This window comes from Malus domestica, chromosome 04 (assembly GCF_042453785.1).
Source record: "Malus domestica chromosome 04, GDT2T_hap1".
Taxonomy (NCBI): Eukaryota; Viridiplantae; Streptophyta; class Magnoliopsida; order Rosales; family Rosaceae; genus Malus; species Malus domestica.
In genome coordinates, this window is record NC_091664.1 from 121,233 (window position 1) to 144,866 (window position 23,634).

Consider the following 23,634-nt stretch of genomic DNA (forward strand, 5'->3'; position numbering starts at 1 on the left):
TCTAGTAAACAACTTCAATAGAAATCTAATTCTGATTTCATCTCATTCCAATTCATCATCAATTCAATTCTTTTTTAATTTAATTTCTCTTGTTTTAATTACGGATTAGTAAATCAACTATAACGATATTACATGAAGTTGCAATGATACACAAATCTAATGGGTAAAATGATTTTTTTTAAGAAAAAAAAAAGGAATGGTGGCAAGCATGGTTATCTACCCTTTCTGGATTTGGCGAGGCTATAAGGAATTTCACCATGTATGTAGTTAGGGTCAAGCAGACTCTCCAACTCAGAGCATCGAACACATGACCTCCCATATCCTTTTGCTTATAGGAAAACCAATGAAAATGATTTGAAAACTTTCAATTTTAAGACAAAATAAAGGGTAAAGTAAATAATATTAAGATTAGTTTTTTAATATAAAAATATAATTTTTTGTTAAAATAAACGATACCAAAAACCTTTTCGTTAAAATCCCAAACTACAATCTGTGACCTTACCACTGGGCATGCCTGAAAACAGCTGAAATTGGTTGTAAGAGAGAAAAAAACCCTCTCACGATAAAAAGGAAAATAAAACCAAAACAACAAAAACTTGTCATCAATTTCTTAAGAGGTAGAGAAGCAGCAATGGCGCTCTCGGCGTCTGACCTGCCAGCCATGTACTCGCTGCTGGCCAACTCTTTGAGTGGCGACGAAAATGTGCGGAAACCGGCGGAGTTAGCGCTCTCGCAGTCGGAGGCAAGGCCTGGTTTCTGCTCTTGTCTGATGGTAAGCAAAACAGCAGCTGTTTTTCTTAATTAATTAATATTAATTAATAAAGAAATTAGGGTTTTAGTTTTTTGGGGCAGGAATGCGATCGATCTTGGTTGTTTTCTTTCTTGGAGAGATTTCTGAGAAAATAGAATGAATGCTTGTTATTGTTATGCAGGAAGTGATAACTGCCAAGGATTTGGTAGCTCATGTGGATGTTCGCTTGTTGGCTTCAGTGTATTTCAAGAACAGCGTTAATCGCTATTGGAGGCACCGGCGAGATTCGTCGTAAGTATCTCTCTTCTATCTCTCTCCCATTAGCAGCAAAGCAAACCCTTGACCTCTATGTGGTGTGTGCTGAAACGTGTGTTTTCAGGGGAATCAGCAACGAGGAGAAAATGCATCTGAGACAAAAACTCTTATCACACTTTGGAGAAGAGAACGATCAGGTGTTCAATCCTTTCCTCTTGTCTTTCATTTCTTCTTTCTTCTTATAACATTACAAGTTTTTGTTATTTTTTATTTTCTGTTGAAAAAAATTTGAAAATACCGTAAGAAATTTCAAGGCCGATTATCTTTACTGGCATCCTCGAGGAAGATTAGACCCATAGTTACTGTAATTGGAAACAATATTGTACCAGTTTTACTTTTTTAACTTCTCTTTAATTTTGTTAATTGCTTCTTTTTTTTATTTAGACTATTGCAAACTTTGCAATTGCCCTTCCATTATGTTATAATTTCACATCTTCGAATTTGATAGGACTTTCTTTTAGTAGTTTTAGTTTAATACGATACAAGCTCTCCTTCTCTCTTCCTCTCCCTCCCTCCCTTCCTTACTCTCTTAAGTTTTAGCATTTGGTGATTCAGAAGTTCACTCAAATTTAGCTGCTACTGATTTCCTGTTTTCTTCTTCTTTCTCTTTTTCCCAACACAGATAGCAAAAGTGTTGGCCGTGCTTGTTTCCAAAATTGCTCGTATTGATTACCCCAAAGAATGGTATGAGTTTACTGTAACTTCAGCTTCTTTGTTTTCTATCTCAAATGGACCTTGCAGGAAAGTTATAAACTTATAATCTCGTTGAGCTTTATGTTACTTAAGATTTCTCTCCTTAACCAATTCTTCATAAGAAATGTGAACTGGGGGAAAATTTTGAAAAGAGCCACATGTCTCAGGTGTATGATGCAGAAAGCCAGAATGGACATGGATCCCATTTTTTGCTTAGTTTGAAGGAAAAGTGAACCCAGAGAGAACTGTATGGGGAAATAGATTTTTTACTGTTGAGATGAGATTTTTTATTGTATCATAATTAGGATAAACTGATGGTTGAATTGTGATAACTTTAGAACTTTAGAAGTGAGCATCAACTTGTTTATTTTGATTTGTTATTTTCCATACTTGCAGACTTTTATGCCTTATCCCCTTCTTTGAATGTTCCCATATCAAGTGCATAACTTGTGCTGATCTATCAACATAATGACATGTTCAGGCCACAGCTCTTATCTGTTTTAGCACAAAAGCTTCAATCAACAGATGTTCTTTCTTCCCACAGAATTTTTTTGACCCTCTTTCGAACTTTGAAGGAACTATCCTCTAAGCGTCTTATCTCAGACCAAAAGAACTTTGCAGAGGTATACACTACTGTACACTTTCCTCTTTTCTTTTCTTTTTTTTTTCTTTTTTTTTTTTTTGCTTTCCTACAAATTCAAGTTGCCTTCCATTTTCTCTAATGGTCTTATTGTAAAATTAACAATGTGCTGAAATGTGTTTCTGTTTCATTCCTTTAATTGTTGAACTAGATATCTTTTTTATGGTTTTCATTCCTCTATAACAATAAAACTTGCTGATTATGACTGGGTCTCGGTGTTAAAGCCTTAATGGCATGGTTAAGGAAGCTTGTGCTTTATTTATTTTTTCTCTGTATAGCTTTAAAGCATGTATGGGGTTAAGCTAGATATGCTTTTTCTTTAGTTTAATTCCTGTTATAGTTAAATATTTTCTTATGGTTTTCATTCCTCTACAACAATAAAATATGCCTTGAGCTGCTAGTCATATCTTTTATGGAGCAATCTTTTGTAATTGAGATTTCAATCGCTGTTGATCTTTATAATTTGGTTGAGGCTCTGAGTAGGCAGTGTGTACCTTTAATATGATGCCCGTGAAGGAACCGAAGTTTTGCTGAGCCTGGTTGTATGGTCTCGTGAAAGTTAACAATCTTTCAATAAAAATTTATAGTAATTTCAGATTGATGACATACATATTTTTCTTTTCTTACTACTGAGTTCAAAGCTGATTTCTTGAAGAATGTCTTGATTGACACAATTTCTAAGCTCTATCCGCCTGTAGTATGAAGCAGTGTTTTTAGGGGTGTGGATCAGGTCGAGGTGTACAGAGATATATTTATATAAAAATATATATACATATATGTTAAATATAAGTTTATATGCCCAGTAGAAAGTATTTTTTCTCCATTTTTGTTGACACAACCAGTGCTTCTTTTGTTACCATTAGACCAAAAATTGCAGACAACTGTATGAGAATTTTATATTTTTCCAAGCCTTTTAGCAAATAGGTATTATTTTATTTGGTATTGATTAGCCTCTAATTAAGTTTTGGCCTATTTCTATAATTTGTTAGTAGCTTTTATTAATTTTTATCAAACTGATGCTGACTTTTCCGAACAACAAAAAAAAAAAGATAACTTTCAACTAACTTTTCTTTGTTAGTGGTCACGGGACCTTATCATTTATTTTCTGTTGGCAAGCAATGAATGCAGTGTAGCTTCATGCCAACCACATAGTTAAGCTGCCAAATGGACTTGGCACAGAGCTGCACACCTGATGTAGAGTAGAGAGATTTTATTGCTGTTGAAAAATTAGGGGGTGCCACAATCTTTTTTGTTTAAAAACATTTGAACATCCAGCAAAAACAGACTATAGTTCAAGAGTTCTATGCTTTCTCTTCGAATTCACATTTAGAGCACCAAGTTTCACTGAGGCTTAATTTCTTCAGGACTTTCGGGAAACTCAGCAATGTCCAAGGCATTTTGGGACCGCCTTGCCCTGAAATGGCTTTTTGGGCAGTGAGAATCTTGAACCTCGTACTGTACTTCTGGTCCATCCTCATTGTTTGAACATAATTTTTAGTGAATTTTTCTGTTTTTCACGGGGACTGACTCGAGTTCACTGAGCTGGGCCCATCCAGTCCATGAATCTCACTGGACCCTTATTTTTTTTCCACCTATGCAGATTTTGGACCAAAATTTAAGGGCCAGGTTGTTGTTGGCGGTTTGATCTCCTAATATATTTTTGTTTCCAACTACCAACTTGCTTAGTGCTCTGTACGATCTTTACAAATTTGATTGGTTGATAAATAGTTGTTATTATCATCATAAACACATTGACATAAAAGCAAGGACACATTACAATCTCATTGGTGGGTCATTGTGTAGGTCTGTTGTTTATATTTTATAACTAAGATTTAAAACATAAGGCCATCTCCAAACTCAAAATTTTTACCCAAACCCTCATATTAAGTGGTTCAAACTGGTCTTACATAATGAGTAATGACTTACATGGAATAGGTTCATTACATATCAACTGTGTATTAATTCAGTTGTTTCTTTGTAGTGAATTTTGAAGCTTAGTGGTTATTGTCAACTATTAGTGGATTTGCTCTTTATTTTGGGGATGATATTTTACTTGTATAATTTATAAACAATCTTGTATGAAACCTTAATATTTGTTGACATCTTTTGCAGATATCAGCTCAGTTCTTTGATTATAGCTGGCACCTTTGGCAGAGCGACATGCAAACAATTTTACATGGTTTTTGTACAATTTCTGAAAGCTATAACTCAAATGCATTGGAGCTACATCAGGATGAGCTTTATCTAACTTGTGAGCGATGGCTGCTGTGCTTAAGGATAATATGCCAGTTAATAGTTTCAGGGTTTCCAAGTGATGCAAAATGTCTGCAGGTAGTTAAAACCACACCCTTCAAAAGAAATGAAAATTGGTGTTGGTGTGCACCAACGCCTTTCATCAATATGCCTGTACACAAATGTTCATAATTAACTGATCTGTGTATTTCTTAGGAGGTCCGGCCAGTGAAGGAGGTCTCGCCCCTGCTCTTGAATGCCATTCAGTCATTTCTCCCATATTGTGAGATATTGTTCTCCTGTCCAATTTTTTAACAGTTATTGTGGTTTCTATACAAACTTTGTGTAATTGTATGTGTTTGCCAAATGCCTCTGTATGCTTAAGTTCGTCACCCTATGTTTGGATAAAGGATTTTTAAAAGTACCGAGGCTTTAGACTCGATCATAAAAAAATGCACTACAAGAACACTACCAATGAACTACTCTAGCACAACAAAGCTAATCCTAGAGCGCTAAAAATACACTACAAAGACACTAAACAAGTGACTTTCAAAATGACTCCTTGAAGTCATTTAAAAATTCTCTCAAATATACTGCATCTAGTCTTTCAGGCCCCTCTATCTAATTTTGGTAGTGCATTTCTAACATATTTAGCCTAAGTTCCTTGAAACTTTAAAGTCCCTCATACAAACATAGGGCAAAGGTCTCAGTATATCAACTGCTGTTTAAGATCCACTAATTTACGTTATTTAATCAGTTTGACTTTTTACAGGTGTCAATTTCCCCTTTCCATGTGTATATAATGTTTAAATATATATTCAAGGTTGCAATATGTTATTGCTTAACATTTTTCTGAAGCGTTTCCTTTTATAACAGATTCTTCCTTTCAGAAAGGACATCCTAAATTTTGGGACTTTATAAAGAGGGCATGTACTAAGTTGATGAAGGTTTTAATTGCAATTCAGGGCAGACATCCTTACTCATTTAGTGATAAATGTGTCCTTCCAACTGTAGTGGATTTCTGTTTAAAGAAGATAACAGATCCTGAACCAGATGTATTATTATTTGAGCAGTTTCTGATTCAGTGTATGATAATGATTAAGTGTGTCTTGGAATGTAAAGAGTACAAGCCAAGTGTCACTGGTCGGGTGATGGATGAAAATGGGGTTACACTGGAGCAAATGAAGAAAAACATATCCGGTGCAGTTGGTGGCGCCTTGACTTCCCTTATGACAAGCGAACGAATAGTATTCTTGTGCAACATATTAGTAAGAAGGTAATGATATTCTAACCTCTCTTTCGTTTTATCTACTGCTATGGCATCATCTTGCCTGGTTTTTCCTTGATGTTTGAGATTTGGGGGGGGCGATGGGGGAGTGCTATATTTTGGAGATGTCTTTGGTACTTCACTAAGTTGAATAGAGATGTGTATAATGAAACGATACACCGATTTGCCCAGTACTTTGGGCTTCTGGTTAAATTTGTTTAGGGTAATGGGTATTTACCTGGATAACCCCAAGGGACTGTTTTTCCTTCCTCAAGGAAACCCATACTTGGTTTTGGAAGGTTAAGAAAGCTAAGGATTATGTGGGGTTGCAAGATTCAGGCTTTGCTTTGTGTGGTTTGGTTGGTGAGAAGAAACAAAAGGATTTTTGAAGATTATGTCAGAGTTGGTTTAATGGAGATGTGGGACAGAATTCCGGTTTTTGTCAGCCCTTTGGGCATCTGTGTCTCTTGAGTTCAATGGAATTTCATTCTTCTGAATTTGGCATGATTGGAAGGCGGCTACCTTCTAATAGTTTTAAGGCCTTTCCAGATCTTCAGAGCTGTTTTTTTTTCTTTTTTCAAATTTTCAGATTGTTTCCCCGTTGTTTGGGTTGGTTTGCACCCCCATGCCCCCCATGTTTTTTTCTCTCTCCATTAATACAGTCATCTCTTTATTAAAAAAAAATGCTATTTGTAAACTTATTTGGGTAATCTGCTGCACAGGTATTTTGTTCTTACATCAAGTGATTTGGAGGAGTGGTACCAAAGTCCTGAATCATTCCATCATGAGCAGGATATGGTTCAGTGGACAGAAAAATTAAGGCCATGCGCTGAAGCTTTATACATTGTTCTATTTGAAAATCACAGCCAGGTTGGTACATGTTTATACATGGTTTTGTTAAATTATTGTTCCTAAAAGAAAATTATATTTTGAGTTTTAGAATGGTGCTTATGTGATCTTAGTTTATTTATTTTAGCTTCTAGCTCCTGTTGTGGTTTCCATCCTTAAAGAGGCAATGAATGGTTGCCCAACTTCAGTGACTGAAATAACTCCAGGGTTGCTTCTAAAAGATGCTGCTTACGGTGCTGCTGCATATGTTTATTACGAGCTCTCAAATTACCTGAGCTTTGATGATTGGTATGCCTATTCTATGCAAGAATATCTATTAATTTATGCATGTCTTGCATTAGGTTATCCAAAATTTAGGTACCTTCAAATTGTTGCAGCATCTATTATGGTGGTGCCTTGTGAAATTGATTTATTTTGCGGAACTCACATGATATAACTCTTATCACATGTCCGTTTCATTATTACAACCTTATTTTTTTTATGTCAAAGACCAGAAGCTATGCGCAAATTCTCATAATTTTGAGCTATGCATGTGATAGTATGCTGTCATGTTTTCTCTTCCTTTTTTCCGTTTTCTTCTTAATATAAAAATTTTAGTGAACTTTGACAATTTTTCTGGATGAACGATTGAACGATTGCAGGTTTAATGGTGCCTTATCCCTTGAACTCTCAAATGATCATCCAAATATGCGTATCATCCATCGGAAAGTTGCACTAATATTGGGACAATGGGTTTCTGAGGTAGCAATTTGTCTATATATCACTAATCAACCATATTTTCATGTGCCAACATTACTAGTTTTGTATTCCTTAACCTTTCACATTCAACAAAGAAATTGGGATAGATAAGGAGAGATATTTAGTTAATAATGTTCTCTAAAGGAGGAGAGGTGCATGTACTTAATGAAGATTTGATATATGTTGCAAGCAAAGTTTGTTCCATCAAGTCTAGTTAGCTTCTAATGTTTACATTTATGAATAGGGATATAACATTGGTCATGAACTTTTCATATCCTTCTGTTTTGATGTATACTCTTCCCTAAGTAAATTATAGAGCCCATGGCAAACAAGCATTTATGGAGAGAATAATAGTAGGACTTGTTTTCTTCTGTTTCCCCTTGATATTATTTCAACACCAGCAAATTAACTAGATTACAGAATTCAATGGTACCTTGTGAACTGTATATAAGTTATGGAGGTATAGGGTGTGGTAGACTACTCTGATGGATTTTCAAGAATCAATGGAACCACTCTCTTGTGATATTTATTATGGCAAGCTGATCCTTGATTCATTTATATTCCATTTTGTATATCTGTTAGTCATTCTTGCCCAAGTGTATCTACTAGCTTACGGAAAATGAATCAGTTTTGTTTGTTTTACTTTATCGGCAGATTAAAGAGGACACAAAAAGGCCAGTTTACTGTGCTTTGATCAGATTGCTACAGGACAAGGACCTATCTGTAAGGGTATGTGTATTCTTCTTATGTAGATATTCTCCCCTTCATTGCTTTGAGGTTACTAATGCTGCTAACATTTTGTTGGTGCTGCTTGTTCAATTACTTTAGTGTGCTTTTCTTGTTTTAGATGGCAGCCTGTAGGTCTCTGTGTTTGCATATTGAAGATGCTAGCTTTTCAGAAAGAGAATTCATCGATCTTCTCCCTATCTGTTGGGATTCATGTTTTAAGTTGATTGAGGACGTTCAGGAGTTTGACTCAAAGGTATGTTCCCCTTTTGCTCTTCCAAACATCTGCTGTTTCACTTGGAAGCAACCTGCTTGAATACTTTTCAGTTTTCACCTTAAATCAATTACATTCACTACCTTTTGTGGTGGCTGAGTAGCCACTGTGGGGTGAGCAGTGGCAGCTTACCCCACTGAAGATGTTGCTTTCATTTAGTGTTGCAGGGTGAATTATGCGTCCAACCCTAATTTTTTTTAGTTTATGGGTGGGTGGGGAGGAACAATTTGCCGAGATGCCTAGTGGGCACTCAGCTGTTCTTTCTCATCATGTTTTTTCATCCTTCCTCTCATGTTTTTTCCGTTATCTCTTTCATACATAAGAAAAAGCCCTAAAAACCATAAATGAAGGTACTCTAACAGGCCCTTAGTATTGATCTTTCTATATTAGAGTTTTTGTTGGTGGACGTTTTGGGTATCTATTTATTGGGAGCTGATTTTCACACACCCCTCTTTATTTTTCTGGCCATCGGATTGAATATATCAAACAAAAACCACGGACATGATTCAACAAGGGTGTGTAGGAGGAGAAAAAGGTGTGCGTTTATCATTTCCCTTGTTTTATAATGGGTAGTAGGCCCTTATTACTTATTTTATGTTACTTGGGTTTATAATCAGTGTTTTAAAAAACGGGGCGCGCGTAGGCAAGGCGGCGGTGAAATCGCCTCTACCTAGTGGGAGTAGGCAAAGACTTGCCTAGATGTGGTCGAGGAGCGCCTGTGGCATTTGATTGGGCATCGTTTTTGTTTAAAAGTTGCCGGAAAATGATTTTGGTTCAGTTTTAGTTGCCGGAAAATGATTTTGTTTAAAAGTTTCGAATGAGTTCAGGGATTATTCTCTCTCATATAGTGTTGGGATATATTAGCTGCCGTAAAATGATTTTATTTCAGTTTTATTTACTTGTAAATAGATCTACTTGAGAGGTCTTAGCTAGTTTTGCTAGATGGTGGATTTCTTATCCACTATTTTGTAATTCATGGTTTTGTTTTAATAAATTGTTGTCGTTTCTCCTCACAAAAAAAAAAAAAAAAAAAAAAAGAGTTGCCATAATCTGGAAAACTTTCAGATGAAGATGAATGCCACGGCGTCGTTTGGAGTGTTTTTCAAACTGACCCATGACAGCTGTACCCCAGCTGTCCAGCATAATCTCAAACTTTCCAGCATATTCCTTAGTATATTCTCCCAACATATATTATTCTATTAGATTTTATTTTTAATATTGTTTTATCGATTTCAAACATTTCAATAAAAACACCTTTTTAACTTTATATTATTTTTTCCTTAAAATATGATTGGCCAGCAAGAAAAAATAAGTATTTTTTTGTTTTTGGTTTTTTTTTATAACGTTATATATTCTTTTTTCTTAAAATGTTTTTTTCTTTTGGGACTCTTAAGTATTCCTCTAAAATATTATATAAATACATAATATACTAAAAATCTTAAGTCCCGTGAGGCGAACCTCAAGGCTTTCGCCTAGGCGGGGCTATCCCTAAAAAGCCTTGCTTATGCCTTCACCTTTTAAAACATTGGTTTATATGCAGTGCTACTTTATGGTAACCACATACATAAGAGCCAAAAGTACTTAGCAGTTCACACAGGGCTAGAAACCCGATTGAGAGATATGTTGCCTGCTAGAATTAAGGGGCCCCACGATCTTAAACAAAATCATTTTCCAGCAACTAAAACTGAACCAAAATCATTTTTCGGGCTTCAAGCTAATCCAGCCATCCATGTACTTGCATTGCGGCCCGTCCATTAGTTCGATGATTCTTCTTCTCCTTATTGATAGCTAGTCCTTGTGGAGATGGCTCGTTTGGGACTCCTTCTGGAAGGCTAAGGGCTGGTTTGGTATTGTTGTGCTTTGAAAAAAAGCTGTTGTGAGAATAAGCGGCTGTGCTGTGAGAATAAGCGGCTGTGAAATAAAGTAGCAGAGTGTTTGGTAAACTTTTTTGTAAAAGTGCTTTTGGAAAAAAAAGCAGTCTGATAGTGGGTCTTTTCATTAAAGGAGCACTGTAGCTCCGTGTGCTTTGAAAAAAAACCAGTTTTCCAAAGCTGCAAATAGCAGCTTCAGCTTTTTCCTTTGATTTCAGCTTATTCTCACAGCAGCTTCCAAAATAAGCCCTTTTTTTTCAGTTTACCAAACACCTAAAACCCTTACAGCTTTTTTTCATGGGTGCTTTTTTTTTTAAGCACCTCACTCCCAAACCAGGTCTAAAAGTGTTTAGTGACAACCAAAAACGCTTCTGACTTCTGACTATGCTTGGTAGAATAGAAGTGCTTTCTGGAGAAGCAGCTATCAGGTGCTAATAGGTGCACTTAGATTTTTAATTAAAAATAGGGTTTAGTGTTGGATCATTAACAAAAAATTTCACATTTATAATAAATGCACTTTATCAAAATCGCTATGGGCATAAGTGCTTTATAGAGAAGCAATCCCAAATGGGCCTGTGTTTGTCACATAATGCGTTTGACATTTATGTTCACTATTAGGGAGAATGACAAGTCATCCATTTCAGTTACTATAAAATAGTTAGTTATATGTAAATGTGATTAGCTGTGCTAATGATTGTAGGGTTGTTATAAGGTTAGGCAGTTAAGGGGTATTGTTGTAAATAGCCAAAGGCTATATACATATATATCCTCACAGTGTACAATTATTTTGTTAAGTCAATACAATTAGAAAACTTACAGAGGAAGTTTTCTGTTTCTATATGGTATCACACCATTTTGCTTAACAGCATCGATTCCTCCTTCCGCTCAAATTGATCGATCGATCGATTCTTGCTCGATTCTTGATTGATTCCTCCTTCTCAGATTCTTCAATTCTTCTTCTTCGATCTTTCTTACCTCGTGATTTCTGCAAGATATGGCGGTGCAATCCTCTTCGACACCGCCTGAATAGTCTTCTCCGTCGATCCAAAACCCTAAGGGTGCGTTTGTTTGGCCTCATTAAATGGGACTGGACTGGACTGGACTACAGTCCCATGTTTGGTAGGTGCTAGGACTAAGTTAAGTGGGACTAAAGGGGACTCGTTCCGACTAGAGAGCTCGCTAAAGGGTCTTAGCGAGACCCCCCAAAATGAAGCGGACTGCTAAGACGTTCGCTCTTCGCGTCGTCTGCTCCACGACCTTGCCGTCAAATCCTCACAATCCTTCCCCGCATGGATCTTCCTCTCTCTCCCTTGCTCTATCTTTGCACTGACATCCCCGCATGGACCTTGCGGCCAAATCCTCACAGTCCTGCTAGATGCCAAGCCGATCTGCATGACCCAACCTCGATGTCGAGCCGATCTGCAAGACCCAACCCAGATCACGTCCTCTCCCTCTCTTTCCTCGTCCTGCTCGAATCAGAGTGTCGTTGTTGGGTATACAAGGAACGCAGCTGCGATTTCGATTTCGATGTCGATTGAAATTGAATTTTTGATTGTTTATGTTTTGGGAGCTTTATCGATTCAAATGGAGGAGAAAGATGTGGTTGCAAGTAGTGGAATTTGGATGGAGCGCTTTATCAATTGAAATGAAAAAAAGTTGTGATTGGAATCTATGGAGTTTGGACGGAAAAAAATAGACAGAACAGAGGTTTCAGGCAGGAAAAAGAAATAGAAAAAGAAAAAAAAAGAATTAATTTTATTATTTTTATTATCCTACTTCTAATCCGATACTGCACCAAACGCTTCACTAAGTTAGTCCTGCTTAGTCTAGTCTAACCCAGTCCAACTTAGTCCCTGAAGCTAGTCCAGTTCGAGATAGTCCGGTGCAACAAACGCACCCTAATTTCTTTGGTAATCCAAGTCCTTTGAGTTCCTACACCTCTCTTACAATTCACAACATCGGCAGCATGGTGCCGATTAAGCTGAAAAGATCAAACTACCTACCATGGCGTGCATTGTTTGGCCCAATCCTCAGGCGATACAAGCTTCTTGGAATCATTGATGGAACTGAAGCATGTCCATCGCCATTCCTGCCTGATCACAGCATCAATCCTGCATTTGAGGAATGGTATGAAAAAGATCAAAATCTTTTGATCTGGTTTAATTCCACACTTTCTGAGGAAATCATTCCTTTCACGGTTGGGGTTTCCTTTTCTCATGACCTCTGGGTGAAGCTTGAACAGAGATTTGGTGGAATTTCAGAGGCTCACATTCATCAATTGCGGTCGCGTCTTCAATCGGTTCAAAAAGGATCTCACTCTATCTCTGAGTATCTTCAAGAAATCAAAGAGATCTCCGATTCCTTGCAAGCTGTTGGTGCCTCTGTCTCTAATCGAGATCTCATTGCAGCCACTCTTCATGGCTTGCCTGATGAATTTGAGTCGTTCACAGACTCAATCATGCTTCAATTGTCCTCTACATCTCTTGATGAGCTCCATGGTCTTCTTCTCACTAAGGAATTGTCTATGGCTTGACGCAAAAATGTCAGTTCATCTTCTGCAACTGAGCCTTTTCAAGCTTTCTCGGTGCAATCTCAACCCCCTCTATTATCCACTCCATCCGTGTTTGCTGCTCAGCACCAACTCCAATCATGGCACCAACCAAAATCTCACAATCGTGGCAAGAATAATCGGGGCAATTCCTTCTCTCATAGAGGCAATCGTAACTTCCATACCAACTGTGGTCATTACTCCAACAATCGTGGCAATCGCAATTATCAAAGCCCTCGCCTAGCTCAAGGTTCTTCCACTTTCAAAGTTCCTTGTCAAATCTATGGATCTACCAGTCATGAGGCTATTGACTGCTTTGATCGCATGAATCTAGACATTTGTGGTCGGATTCCTCTAGCCAAACTCGCTGCTCTGTATGTCAATCACTCTGCCAAACCATCTCCATCTTGGTTGATTGACTCGGGTGCCACCTCTCACATTACCAATGATGTTGCCAATATTTCTTCTCCTACTCCCTATACTGGCGAGGACAAAGTGTATATTGGTGATGGTAAAGGACTTTCTATTCATCATATTGGTTCATCATTCTTACATATTCCTCATAATTCTTTTGCTCCGCAATGTTTTACATGTTCCACACATGAAACATAATCTCTTGTCTGCCTATCAGTTTCTTAAGGATAATGATTGTTCATTAACCCTTGACCCTTATGGATCCAGTGTCAAGGATCGTATTTCGGGGAAGATGCTTTTGCGGGGACCGGTTAGAAATGGATTCTATCCTCTTCAAGCCTCAAGTACTTCTTCAATTTCTATTGTTTCTTCTCAAAAAAAAAAAAAAAAAATCTTCACATACAGCTTTGCTCAGTATTAAAGCTCCTGTTAAAGTTTGACACCGGCGCTTGGGTCATCCTTCCTCCTCTATTCTCCGCAGGGTAATTTCTAATCATCCACTGGCATTACAAGGCAAGTCCACTATTGATTTCTTCTGCTCAGATTGTGCACTTGCAAAGAATCATAAGCTTCCCTTTGGAGTAGCTTCTTCAAAAACAACTCAAAGTCTTCAACTTTTGCACTGTGATCTGTGGGGTCCAGCATCTGTTATTTCAAATAGTGGTTTCAAGTACTATTTGCTTCTTGTTGACGATTTTAGCAAATATAGCTGGTTCTTTCCTTTGAAGTCCAAGTCCGATGTATTTTCTACATTTGTTGTCTTCAAATATTATGTAGAAAATTTACTTGGAAATAAAATCAAAGTTCTGCGTTCAGACTCAGGTTTATGCAGCAACCAAACATCCTCTTCCTGTTGATCTTGATTATGTTCCTAGTACTTACTTGCAAGCTTCTAAGCATGCTCATTGGCGAGCAGCCATGCAAGATGAATACAATGCCTTGATCTCTACTGGTACTTGGTCACTAGTCCCTTCTAATCATTCTCAAAATTTAGTTGGCTGTAAGTGGGTGTTTCGAGTTAAGAAAAAGGCTGATGGTACTATTGATAGGTACAAAGCTCGCCTTGTAGCAAAGGGTTTTCATCAACAAGAGGGTATTGATTTTCAAGAGGCTTTTAGTCTGGTTGCAAAGCCGGTTACAATTCGTATCCTCCTCACTCTTGCTGTCCAATATAATTGGTTCCTTAATCAATTGGATATAAGCAATGCTTTTCTTCATGGAGACTTGAAGGAGGATGTATACATGCAACAACCTCCAGGATTTGTTGATCCAACTTCTCCTAGTCATGTTTGCAAGTTGAGAAAATCATTATATGGACTAAAACAAGCCCCCCGAGCCTGGTTTGACAAACTCTATCAAGCCCTTCATTCTCTTGGATTCCATCAATCATCCTCTGATGCATCCTTGTTTGTTCTCAATGGTCCTCATTTGGTTATTGTCCTAGTGTATGGTGATGACATTCTTGTGACTGGTCCAAACTCTCACCTCTGTCAATAGTTTATTAAACAACTCAGTTCTCAGTTTCCAGTAAAGGATCTTGGTCCTTTACACTACTTCTTGGGCTTAGAAGAACACCGATCTTCACAGGGCATTTTTCTACATCAAACCAAATACTTACTTGATCTTCTCAAGAAAACAAACATGGAGGGTGCAAAACCGTGCTGCACACCTCTTAGTTCCGTGAAACTTGATCATAGTGGGCCTCTCTTGTCCAATCCCACTGAATATCGTTCTATTGTAGGCGGTTTACAATACCTAACTAGGACTAGACCGGACCTTGCTTTTGCTATGAACCAGATCTGCCAATTCATGCATGCTCCTAGGGAACAACATCTTCAGGCAGCTAAAAGAGTTCTCTGGTTTCTTAAAGGTTCTCTTTCCCATGGTCTGTGGTTCACAAAGGGTCCTGTCCATCTTTCAACCTACTCTGATGCTGATTGGGCCGGCTGTACGTTTGATAGACGTTCTACAAGTGGTTACTGTGTGTTCTTAGGCTCCAATCTCATTAGTTGGAGTGCCAAGAAACAAAGTACAGTGGCTCGGTCCTCTACAAAAGCTGAATATCGCTCCTTAGCTCACACAGCTGCAGAACTCACTTGGGTTTGCAAAATTTTTAGAGATCTTCACTTCCCTCTACCTACACTGCCTAAACTTTGGTGTGACAACATCTCCGCAATCTCCCTAGCATCTAATCCTGTCTTTCATGCTCGCACTAAGCATGTTGAGATCAACTACCAATATATTCGAGAATTGGTTCTCGCTAATCTTCTTAAAGTACAGTTCGTGTGCAGTGAAGACCAATTGGCTGATCTCCACACCAAGTCCCTGTCTAAAAGTCGATTCAACTAAATGTGATTAGCTGTGCCAATGATTGTAATTAGTTAGGGTTGTTATAAGGTTAGGCAGTTAAGGGGTATTGTTGTAAATAGCCAAAGGCTATATATATATCCTCAGTGTACAATTATTTTGTTAAGTCAATACAATTAGAAAACTTACAGTGGAAGTTTTCTGTTTCTATATTCACACTAAACATGTGTATCGTGCTAAAAGGTGTTATAATTGTGACTCTCCTCTACTGGGTCTTGCTCTTTGATGTATCCGGCAATAGACTATACTTATAAAAATTAGGGTATAACTAGAAACACACAAGATTTATACCGGTTCGGCAAAACTTTTGCCTACGTCCAATTGTGATTTCTCTGGTTAGAGAAACCACAGCTTCATATAGCATACAGTACTTTTCCAAACCCTAGAAGTAATCTCTCTCTCCTCTCTCGGCTGTCTCTGTTTTTTCTTTCCTGCTTTTCGGCCTTGCCACACCCTATTTATGGATATAAGGTGCGGTTTACTGAACCCTCTGCATATTTTCAGGTTGAGCTCTAATTTGGCATATATATTTTAATATTAGTCTGTTTATCTCTTTCCTCATAACGTCGATAGAGAATTAAAATCTATAATTTACCTATGGTTGTATTAGTGGACAGATGTCAAGCTTTGAATGTGATGGTGAGCATACACCATAGTTTATAGTGGGGAGCAAAAATGCACCCCCTGAATAACATCTTAATGCTTTCATGAAAGAAGAAAGAAAATAGTAAAAGTACGGGGATCCCATTCCTTAGTCAGGACCAGGGCCTCCTCGTGAGCCATAGTGATAGTGTAAGCATATAAGTTAGCCTGGTCCTATCCAAAGCGCACGCACCCATCTGACCAAGTCGATCCCTTTCTGGTTGCAGGGAAATCAATCCTAAACAAATTAGGTCGCTAACATAGACAAGCCAATTCCTAACAAAAGGATAGGATTGGGTGTTCTTATACTGTTAAATTTCTGTTATTTTGAAGTACATGTGCATTAGTTCTTGCATTCAGTCGTGTACAGTGTCCTGTTTTGTTAACAGGTCTGAATTCACCAGGAAAATCTTGATAATTTCTGATAAGAAATTTAAGTATGCCTTTTAACAGATTGCTCTTGGCTTAACCAAAGTCCCTGTTCACTTTCATTTATTTTCAGGTTCAGGTTTTGAACATGATTTCTGTTCTTATTGGACATATGAGTGAAGTTATGACATTTGCAAACAAGCTGGTTCTATTTTTCCAGAAGGTAGGAGAACATTTCTTTATTCTTCAGTGCTATTTGTTCTCCTACTGTTCTAAATGTCACAATACCTAATGTACTAGGACAGAATGATTTTTGAAATGGATTTTGCAAACGTATGCAATGTTGAGTTAGGTTGAGCAACTTCATTGTTTTGAGGTACACAACAGATGGCTGCAGAGTGCTTCGATCCTCAGTCTCATTTGATATTGTTTCTTTTGTTTCTTTGCAAAGGCTTGGGAGGAATCTTCCAGTGAATGCCTTCTGCAGATTCAACTTCTTGTTGCTTTGAGGAACTTTGTAGTTGCACTTGGCTATCAGTCACCCATTTGCTACGATATATTACTGCCCATTCTGCAAAAGGGAATTGATATAAATAGCCCTGATGAGCTCAATCTTCTTGAGGACAGCATGCTGGTTTGCCCTATTAAGTTTGTCTTATTACTTTACCAGCTGGCATCATCCTTTTATTTAATATGCTAAATGCAGTTAGCTTAATTGTGCAGTTATGGGAGGCCACACTTTCTCATGCTCCTACTATGGTGCCTCAACTACTTGCATATTTTCCCTATCTTGTAAAAATCATGGAAAGAAGTTTCGATCACCTGCAGGTAAGAAATCTTGACTCTGCATGGCCTGTCTGTTATATTTTTTGGTTTTTTTCTTTTATTCTGGAACTTCTTTTTTGTTATTTGACCCTTCAAATTTTACTCACAATCTGCCAATGAATGGATGCTTAATATAGCGTAGGATAGAGTGCATTACACAGTTATAGTAATAGCCATTCACATTGCTTTCAACATATGGATACGGATTTACATCGTGCATTATCAACATATCAAGAATTCCTTGATGAAAGAAATATGGTATCATCAGATTTTAGTGAAGCTTCTGTGCTTGAAATGGATATACTCCACTCTTGAATTTTTCATGAATTGGGATTTAAGGAATAAATATTTGAAAACAAAAACACCCTTGGGAAAATTACAACAGAAGTTGGTTAAACGGTTGTTTGAAATATAAGGCAAAACAAGGTTTAATGTGTATTCTTATGACAAGAAATTTGACGTCGTTTCCCTAATAAAAGTCTAATAGTTAATATTGTTATATTTCTGAATTGAAAAGATGTATCCCTGATTTTTTTTTTCTTGCAGTGAGTTAAAGTTGATTTAAGATGACTTTTATATGACTCTAATGATGGTATTGACTGCTGTTCTCCATTTATCGAATGCTCACACCCATATTATTCGTAGCTTGTTTTGCTAAATGATATTCAAACTGAATCTACCAAACTTCTGAGGGTGGAAAATGGACAAGGAATTATAAGATATACTGCTGTTGTAAAATTTACTTGTAGGAACCCAGTTCAATTTCTGATCTCATCTATACGCCGAGTCCTGTTTTGAGAAGCTGTCTGTTTTTAGTTGCACATTTTGGGAAACTTTCTCAAATCTCAATTAGTTTAGAGATTTCAATTTGTAGGCATTGCCTCTATTATCTTGGCACTGTTTTTTTTTTTTTTCAGAAATTTTCCCTACAAATATTTCTGTTAGGACCCCACTTTTTTAGCATTTATTATCGTTAAAGGTAGTTTGGTGCTCATGCATTGTTATGTTTGTCCGTTGTAATATTTCGACTCAAAATTATTGGCAGGTTGCAGTCGATATAACTGAAGACTACATTATCTTAGGTGGATCCGAATTTCTTAGTATGCATGCTTCAAGTGTTGCTCAAATTCTAGATCTGGTTGTTGGAAATGTGAATGATAGAGGACTACTTTCAGTTCTTCCTGTCATTGATATTCTAGTACAGGTAACTGATTAAAACTTGCAAGTGAGAGTAGACAGTTGATTAGCAGGCCATTTAGACAATCAACTAAGGTGTTGTGAAATTACTATAAGCTTTGTAGTAAAGATGGAACTGCCAAAGCATTCTATACAGAATATCTAGTTATTATGTTATTGAAGCATGCTTCTAGTGACTATTCTTTTTAGAACCATCATGGACTTCACTATCTTATGTTGCTTTGCAGTGTTTCCCTATAGAAGTGCCCCAGTTGATCAGCAGTACATTACAAGTGTGGTTCTTTCTTTTTAGCTCCTTGATATTCTTACTTTATAGTATTTCATGTTTTTGTCCTTAAAAAAAGTTTATCATATGATGCCTTTTGGAGCGTGTCTAAAGCTGAAATTCTTTTCTGTTCAATGTTGTTAGAAATTAATTGTTGTATGTTTGAGTGGAGGCGACGACCAAGATCCTCCTAAGACAGCTGTTAAAGCATCTGCAGCTGCCATCCTGGCAAGAGTTTTGGTTATGAGTACCAATTACCTAGCCCGTTTAACATCAGAACCATCACTTTTGTCGTTCCTTCCGAAGTCAGGTGTCCCAACTGAGGAAAATGTACTTCTTTGTCTTGTTGACGTATGGCTTGACAAGGTTAGTACAGTACAACATGCATCTCCATTGCAAGGATACTTCTCAGGATTGTTCAGTTTTCCCTGTCTTCTCTTATATTATCAGACCAATACATATGTGTATGTTTTCAGATGCTGAATTTAGATGTTTTATCAATTTGTGTGTATACATGCATAGGAGGGTGTCCCAACCGAAAAGGATTAAATTTTTTTACAACCCAACCCTCACTAAAAGAAAACATGAGCTGAGCCAACCCTTCCCAATAAAAACAGGTCAGGTTGTGTTGAAAATTGGGTTATAATAGTCTTTAAATAAAATATTGCTTAAAAAAGCCAATGTACTTACTAAATAGGTCCAAGAGCCCTTCTTAAAAAAATATCCTATACAACTTCAACAAGAAATTGCAAGAAACTTTGTGTTTGCAGACAAGTAAATGTTAGGATTTGGTTTGTCCTTTGTTAAAGTCCTGTTTTGTTTGGATTGTATTAGGAAAGCCAAAGGTGCACATATTCTTGTCCTAGAAGGATTAGGAAAGAATTAAGTTTTCTTGTACAATTAGATTTGGAATCCTAAAAGCATAAACGAAATAGGAATGCAGATGTGTTTTCATATCCCAAATAGATTAGGTGCGTTAATCAGTAAATAGGAATGTAAGCCGCACCCTCAGAAGCCATGGTTTCTCTGCCCAGAGAAATCACAACTGGACATAGGCAAAAGTTCTGCCAAACCAGTATAAATCTTGTGTGTTTCTAACTTTTTAGTTATTCTCTATTTTTGCTACATTTATTCTATTGCCGAATACATCAAAGATCAAGATCCGGAGGGGGGTCGAAATTCTAACAGTAAAAGCTCCTAGGTCAAATCTGACATAAGCCTGCTTTTAACCCCAAGGCAGCCCCATAGGTGAAATAGGACAGTGCATTGTTTTACTCACTAGTTTATGCATATACAGTTTCACCAGTTATGTCGCTTAATTGTAAAGTTACTGTTAGTGTGGAGTTTCCATAGATACTTCTTTTTCGGGTGACCATTTTGTTGTTTTGCTGATTGCTTTTTGTTTTAACTTTGTGGCATCCTGTACTAGCAATAAATTTTTGTTTTCCTTGTATAAAATAAAATTTTAAAAATTTTAAAAAAAAAAAGAAGAATTTATATACATTAAAAATGTTAGTCATATTTTCGGGGAAGAGGAATGAGGCTTTGCTTGGAAAGTGGTTGTGTAAATTTCAAACAGATATGGTATGCTGTAATCTGAAGTAAATATTGGCTGCAGGAAAATGGGCCATTAATTTTATATATTTTTCTGAATATTGTTACAATATTATAAAGTATTATGATTCATATTAACGCATTTTTGTTAAAGTAGAGTACACTGGAGTTATATAGTGCCAAGACAACCCTAATAAGAGTTATAATGTGCAACATGATCCACAGTATTGAATATTGTACTTGTTGAACCGAATATAATGTGTAAACATACTGCTTACACATACGGATATAATGCACAGGAGTACAAGTTTCATCATTTTTGCTTGTAGTGCCATACACACATAGTAAATAGAGAAAAAAATTTCTGCTCATACTTGTTGAAGTGAACAATGAAATATGTTCTTATGGAAAATGGATAGTGGGAATGAGTTGGATTTTCTGTAAGTTCGTTTCTTATTGCCTTTCTGGTGTGCTTACCAAATAAATTATTTGGTCACAGGTAGACAACGTATCTTCCATCCAAAGGAAGACATATGGCCTAGCCCTTTCAATAATTCTGACATTAAGACTTCCTCAAGTCCTCAACAAACTTGATCAGATCCTAAGGTATGAGCTTCACTATGAATTTGGTCAATCATCTGCTTCCTGATTAATAATCAGTGATTATTGATGATCTTTCTACATTGTGAAATGATGCTTATTTACACATGCAGTGTGTGTACGACTGTAATTTTGGGTGGGAACGATGACTTAACAGAGGAATCGAGGTTAGATCCCTTATGATTCTACTTTGATGTGCTTGCTCATGTCTGAGAACTATTTTACTATTTAATTTTTCCTAATGGACAACAGTGGTGATAACATAAGCTCGAGCGGGTCCCTTAGCAAGGGTACCATTCTGAGTAAAGAATTCAGAAGAAGACAGGTAAACTACTCCTTTCTCCTTTTTGGTCCTCTTTGATATTACTTGTATTTCTGTAGTCCAAGGTTATATGAATCCATGTCCATGTGGGGTACTATTTCCTGATGAAGAAGTTATATCCCACTGCAGCTCAAGGTTTCAGACCCTATCAACCAAATGTCTCTAGAGGCTTCAGTGAGGGAAAATCTCCAAACATGTGCTACCCTTCATGGAGAATCTTTTAATAAGGCGATTGGTTGCATGCATCCCTCAGCATTTTCACAATTGAAGCAGGCATTAAAGATGGAGTAGCTGGCTTTCTTACGTTTTTATTTTCCCAATCGATTGGTGGTTTCATACTCATGCTCAACTCCCTTCAGATTTTCTCTGTTCTCCAAATATTGGGTGAGTTCTTCTACAAGGTGAAAGGATCTTTCCACCGAAGGGTAGGAAATATTCAGGGGGATGGAAGTAGCATTATGGAAGTAAATAATGTGTTGAGCTGATCTCAATATTGTTTTAGATGCATGCCTTTCTAGTAGTGCACATACACGGCGATGATCATTGTCAACTAGTTTGATATATTTCTTTATCAAAATACACAGTTGTAAAGCTAGTGTCTAATGCCATATAAATTCCTTTCCATTCCAGGTGAATGAAGTTTGAAGCATCGTGATTACTGGTCCCCGTATTCATTGGTTTTCATAGTTTCTTGGGCTGGATTTTGATGTCCGTTTGTGTCTTGAATTTCATTTGCATTGCTCTTAGGCAACAAGAGAGACTCTATATAGATTGCCAATCTTGTCACTGCATGTGACAAGCGTTCATTCACCGAGGTAAAAAAGAAACACATAGCAAGTGATTCGTTCTCGAGTAGCCAATCCAGCTCTGATATGATGATATCCCCTTGTTATGCGCTGCCTAGAAAAGATAACTTTTTTGTTTTTTTTTATTTGTTATTTGTTAGAGATAGATGTGAGGGCATTGGGAAAGGCGTGGAAAATTTACACGGAATGGAATTATACTTTTTTTAAAAATTGTTTTCATTTTGTGTACTATACAAACTATATTATTTTTTCCACATCCTTCGTCGCAACCCATACGTATTGAATGATTGAACGTTAGGGAAAATTTAGAAATGTTGCGGAGTGTCATTTTAAAGAGACTCTTCCCACCGTTAGGGAAAGATAAGAACCTCAACATTTCTAAAGAACGAAACGAACTGTTGTGAACGAATTTCATTTTATCTCATTTAGATCTCCCTACCTACTAAGATTCATATAGCCGATCCCACTCAGTGACTTGGATTTTCCAAGTCTCCAACCGAGAAGTTTTCCTCACTCAGGAAATTAAGGGAACACTACCCCAACCTACATGCTCCACTCAGAAAGCTTCAACATACAAGCTTCAACAAAAGAAAATTCAAAGAACTTAGCGAAGAAGGCTTTGGTGTATTTAACACAATACGTTGAAATAAAGGAAAACTTATTTATTGATATCCCCGATAAGCTACAAATATGTACATATACATGAGTCAAAATAAACACACAAGAGGGAGCCTTCACAAAGGTTGCTTAGGAGAAGTCTCAGCAGTCGGTAGAGCCCCAGAAAGAGAAGGCACCAGAGGGGGATCATTTGGAGCCTCAGTACTGGACAGAACCCTAGAAGGAGGAGGTATCAGAGGTTGATCATTTGGAGCTTCATTATGCGGTACAGCCCCAGAAGACGAAGGCAATAAATGCCTTTGGAACAAACCCACAAATCTCTAATGATCAAGTAAAACCTGACCATCAGTTTCCTTCATCTGGTCAAGCTTCCTCTTCATGTTTGTAGCATAGTCATGTGCGAGCCGGTGCAACTGTTTATTCTCATGCTTGAGCCCTCTAATCTCCTGTTTGAGACTCATCACTTCAGCCGCCAATGATTCAACTTGGCGGGTTCGAGCAAATAGGCGTTGGGCCATATTAGACACAGAACCTGCACACTGAACACTGAGAGCCAGCGAATCCTTAACAGCTAACTCATCAGACCGTTTGGAAAGTAGTCTGTTATCTTTGGGAGTGAGAAGGTTCCTGGCCACCACCGCAGCGGTCATATCATTCTTTATCACGGAATCCCCAACGCTAAGAGGACCAGTAGGGGAGACGAAGGATGGGCGCCATATGTTGTCTGGAGAAGGCGGGGCTGCCTCTTCAA

General features: G+C 37.4%; 1 protein-coding gene across 3 annotated transcripts; it reads left to right on the plus strand.

The window, feature by feature from the left end:
* Positions 1 to 485: 485 nt before the first annotated feature.
* On the plus strand, positions 486 to 22,519 carry LOC103443578 (uncharacterized). 3 transcript variants are annotated; one of them, XR_003772440.2, is made up of 24 exons: positions 486 to 772; positions 933 to 1,042; positions 1,131 to 1,203; positions 1,689 to 1,750; positions 2,241 to 2,382; positions 4,512 to 4,730; positions 4,848 to 4,914; positions 5,508 to 5,907; positions 6,621 to 6,768; positions 6,875 to 7,035; positions 7,389 to 7,488; positions 8,140 to 8,214; positions 8,333 to 8,467; positions 16,830 to 16,919; positions 17,148 to 17,330; positions 17,420 to 17,524; positions 18,567 to 18,725; positions 18,946 to 18,990; positions 19,128 to 19,349; positions 21,037 to 21,143; positions 21,251 to 21,304; positions 21,390 to 21,462; positions 21,589 to 21,843; positions 22,090 to 22,519. XR_003772440.2 is itself a non-coding variant. In XM_017334719.3 (23 exons), the coding sequence occupies exons 1-23, from the start codon at positions 632 to 634 to the stop codon at positions 21,748 to 21,750; spliced, it is 3,033 nt and encodes a 1,010-aa protein (XP_017190208.2). In that variant the 5' UTR covers positions 486 to 631; the 3' UTR covers positions 21,751 to 22,083. The 3 variants fall into 3 exon arrangements, 1 of the variants encoding a protein (XP_017190208.2); XR_011579859.1 differs by having other exon boundaries at positions 610 to 772; positions 1,927 to 2,382; XM_017334719.3 differs by lacking the exon at positions 22,090 to 22,519 and having other exon boundaries at positions 21,589 to 22,083.
* The last annotated feature ends 1,115 nt before the right edge of the window (positions 22,520 to 23,634 follow it).

Coding starts and splice junctions, on each gene's coding strand:
- LOC103443578 (XM_017334719.3), top strand. CDS start 632: ATGGCGCTCTCGGCGTCTGACCTGCCAGCCATGTACTCGCTGCTGGCC. Junction 7,036..7,388: donor TACCTGAGCTTTGATGATTG/GTATGCCTATTC, acceptor GAACGATTGCAG/GTTTAATGGTGCCTTATCCC. Junction 8,468..16,829: donor TTCAGGAGTTTGACTCAAAG/GTATGTTCCCCT, acceptor ATTTATTTTCAG/GTTCAGGTTTTGAACATGAT.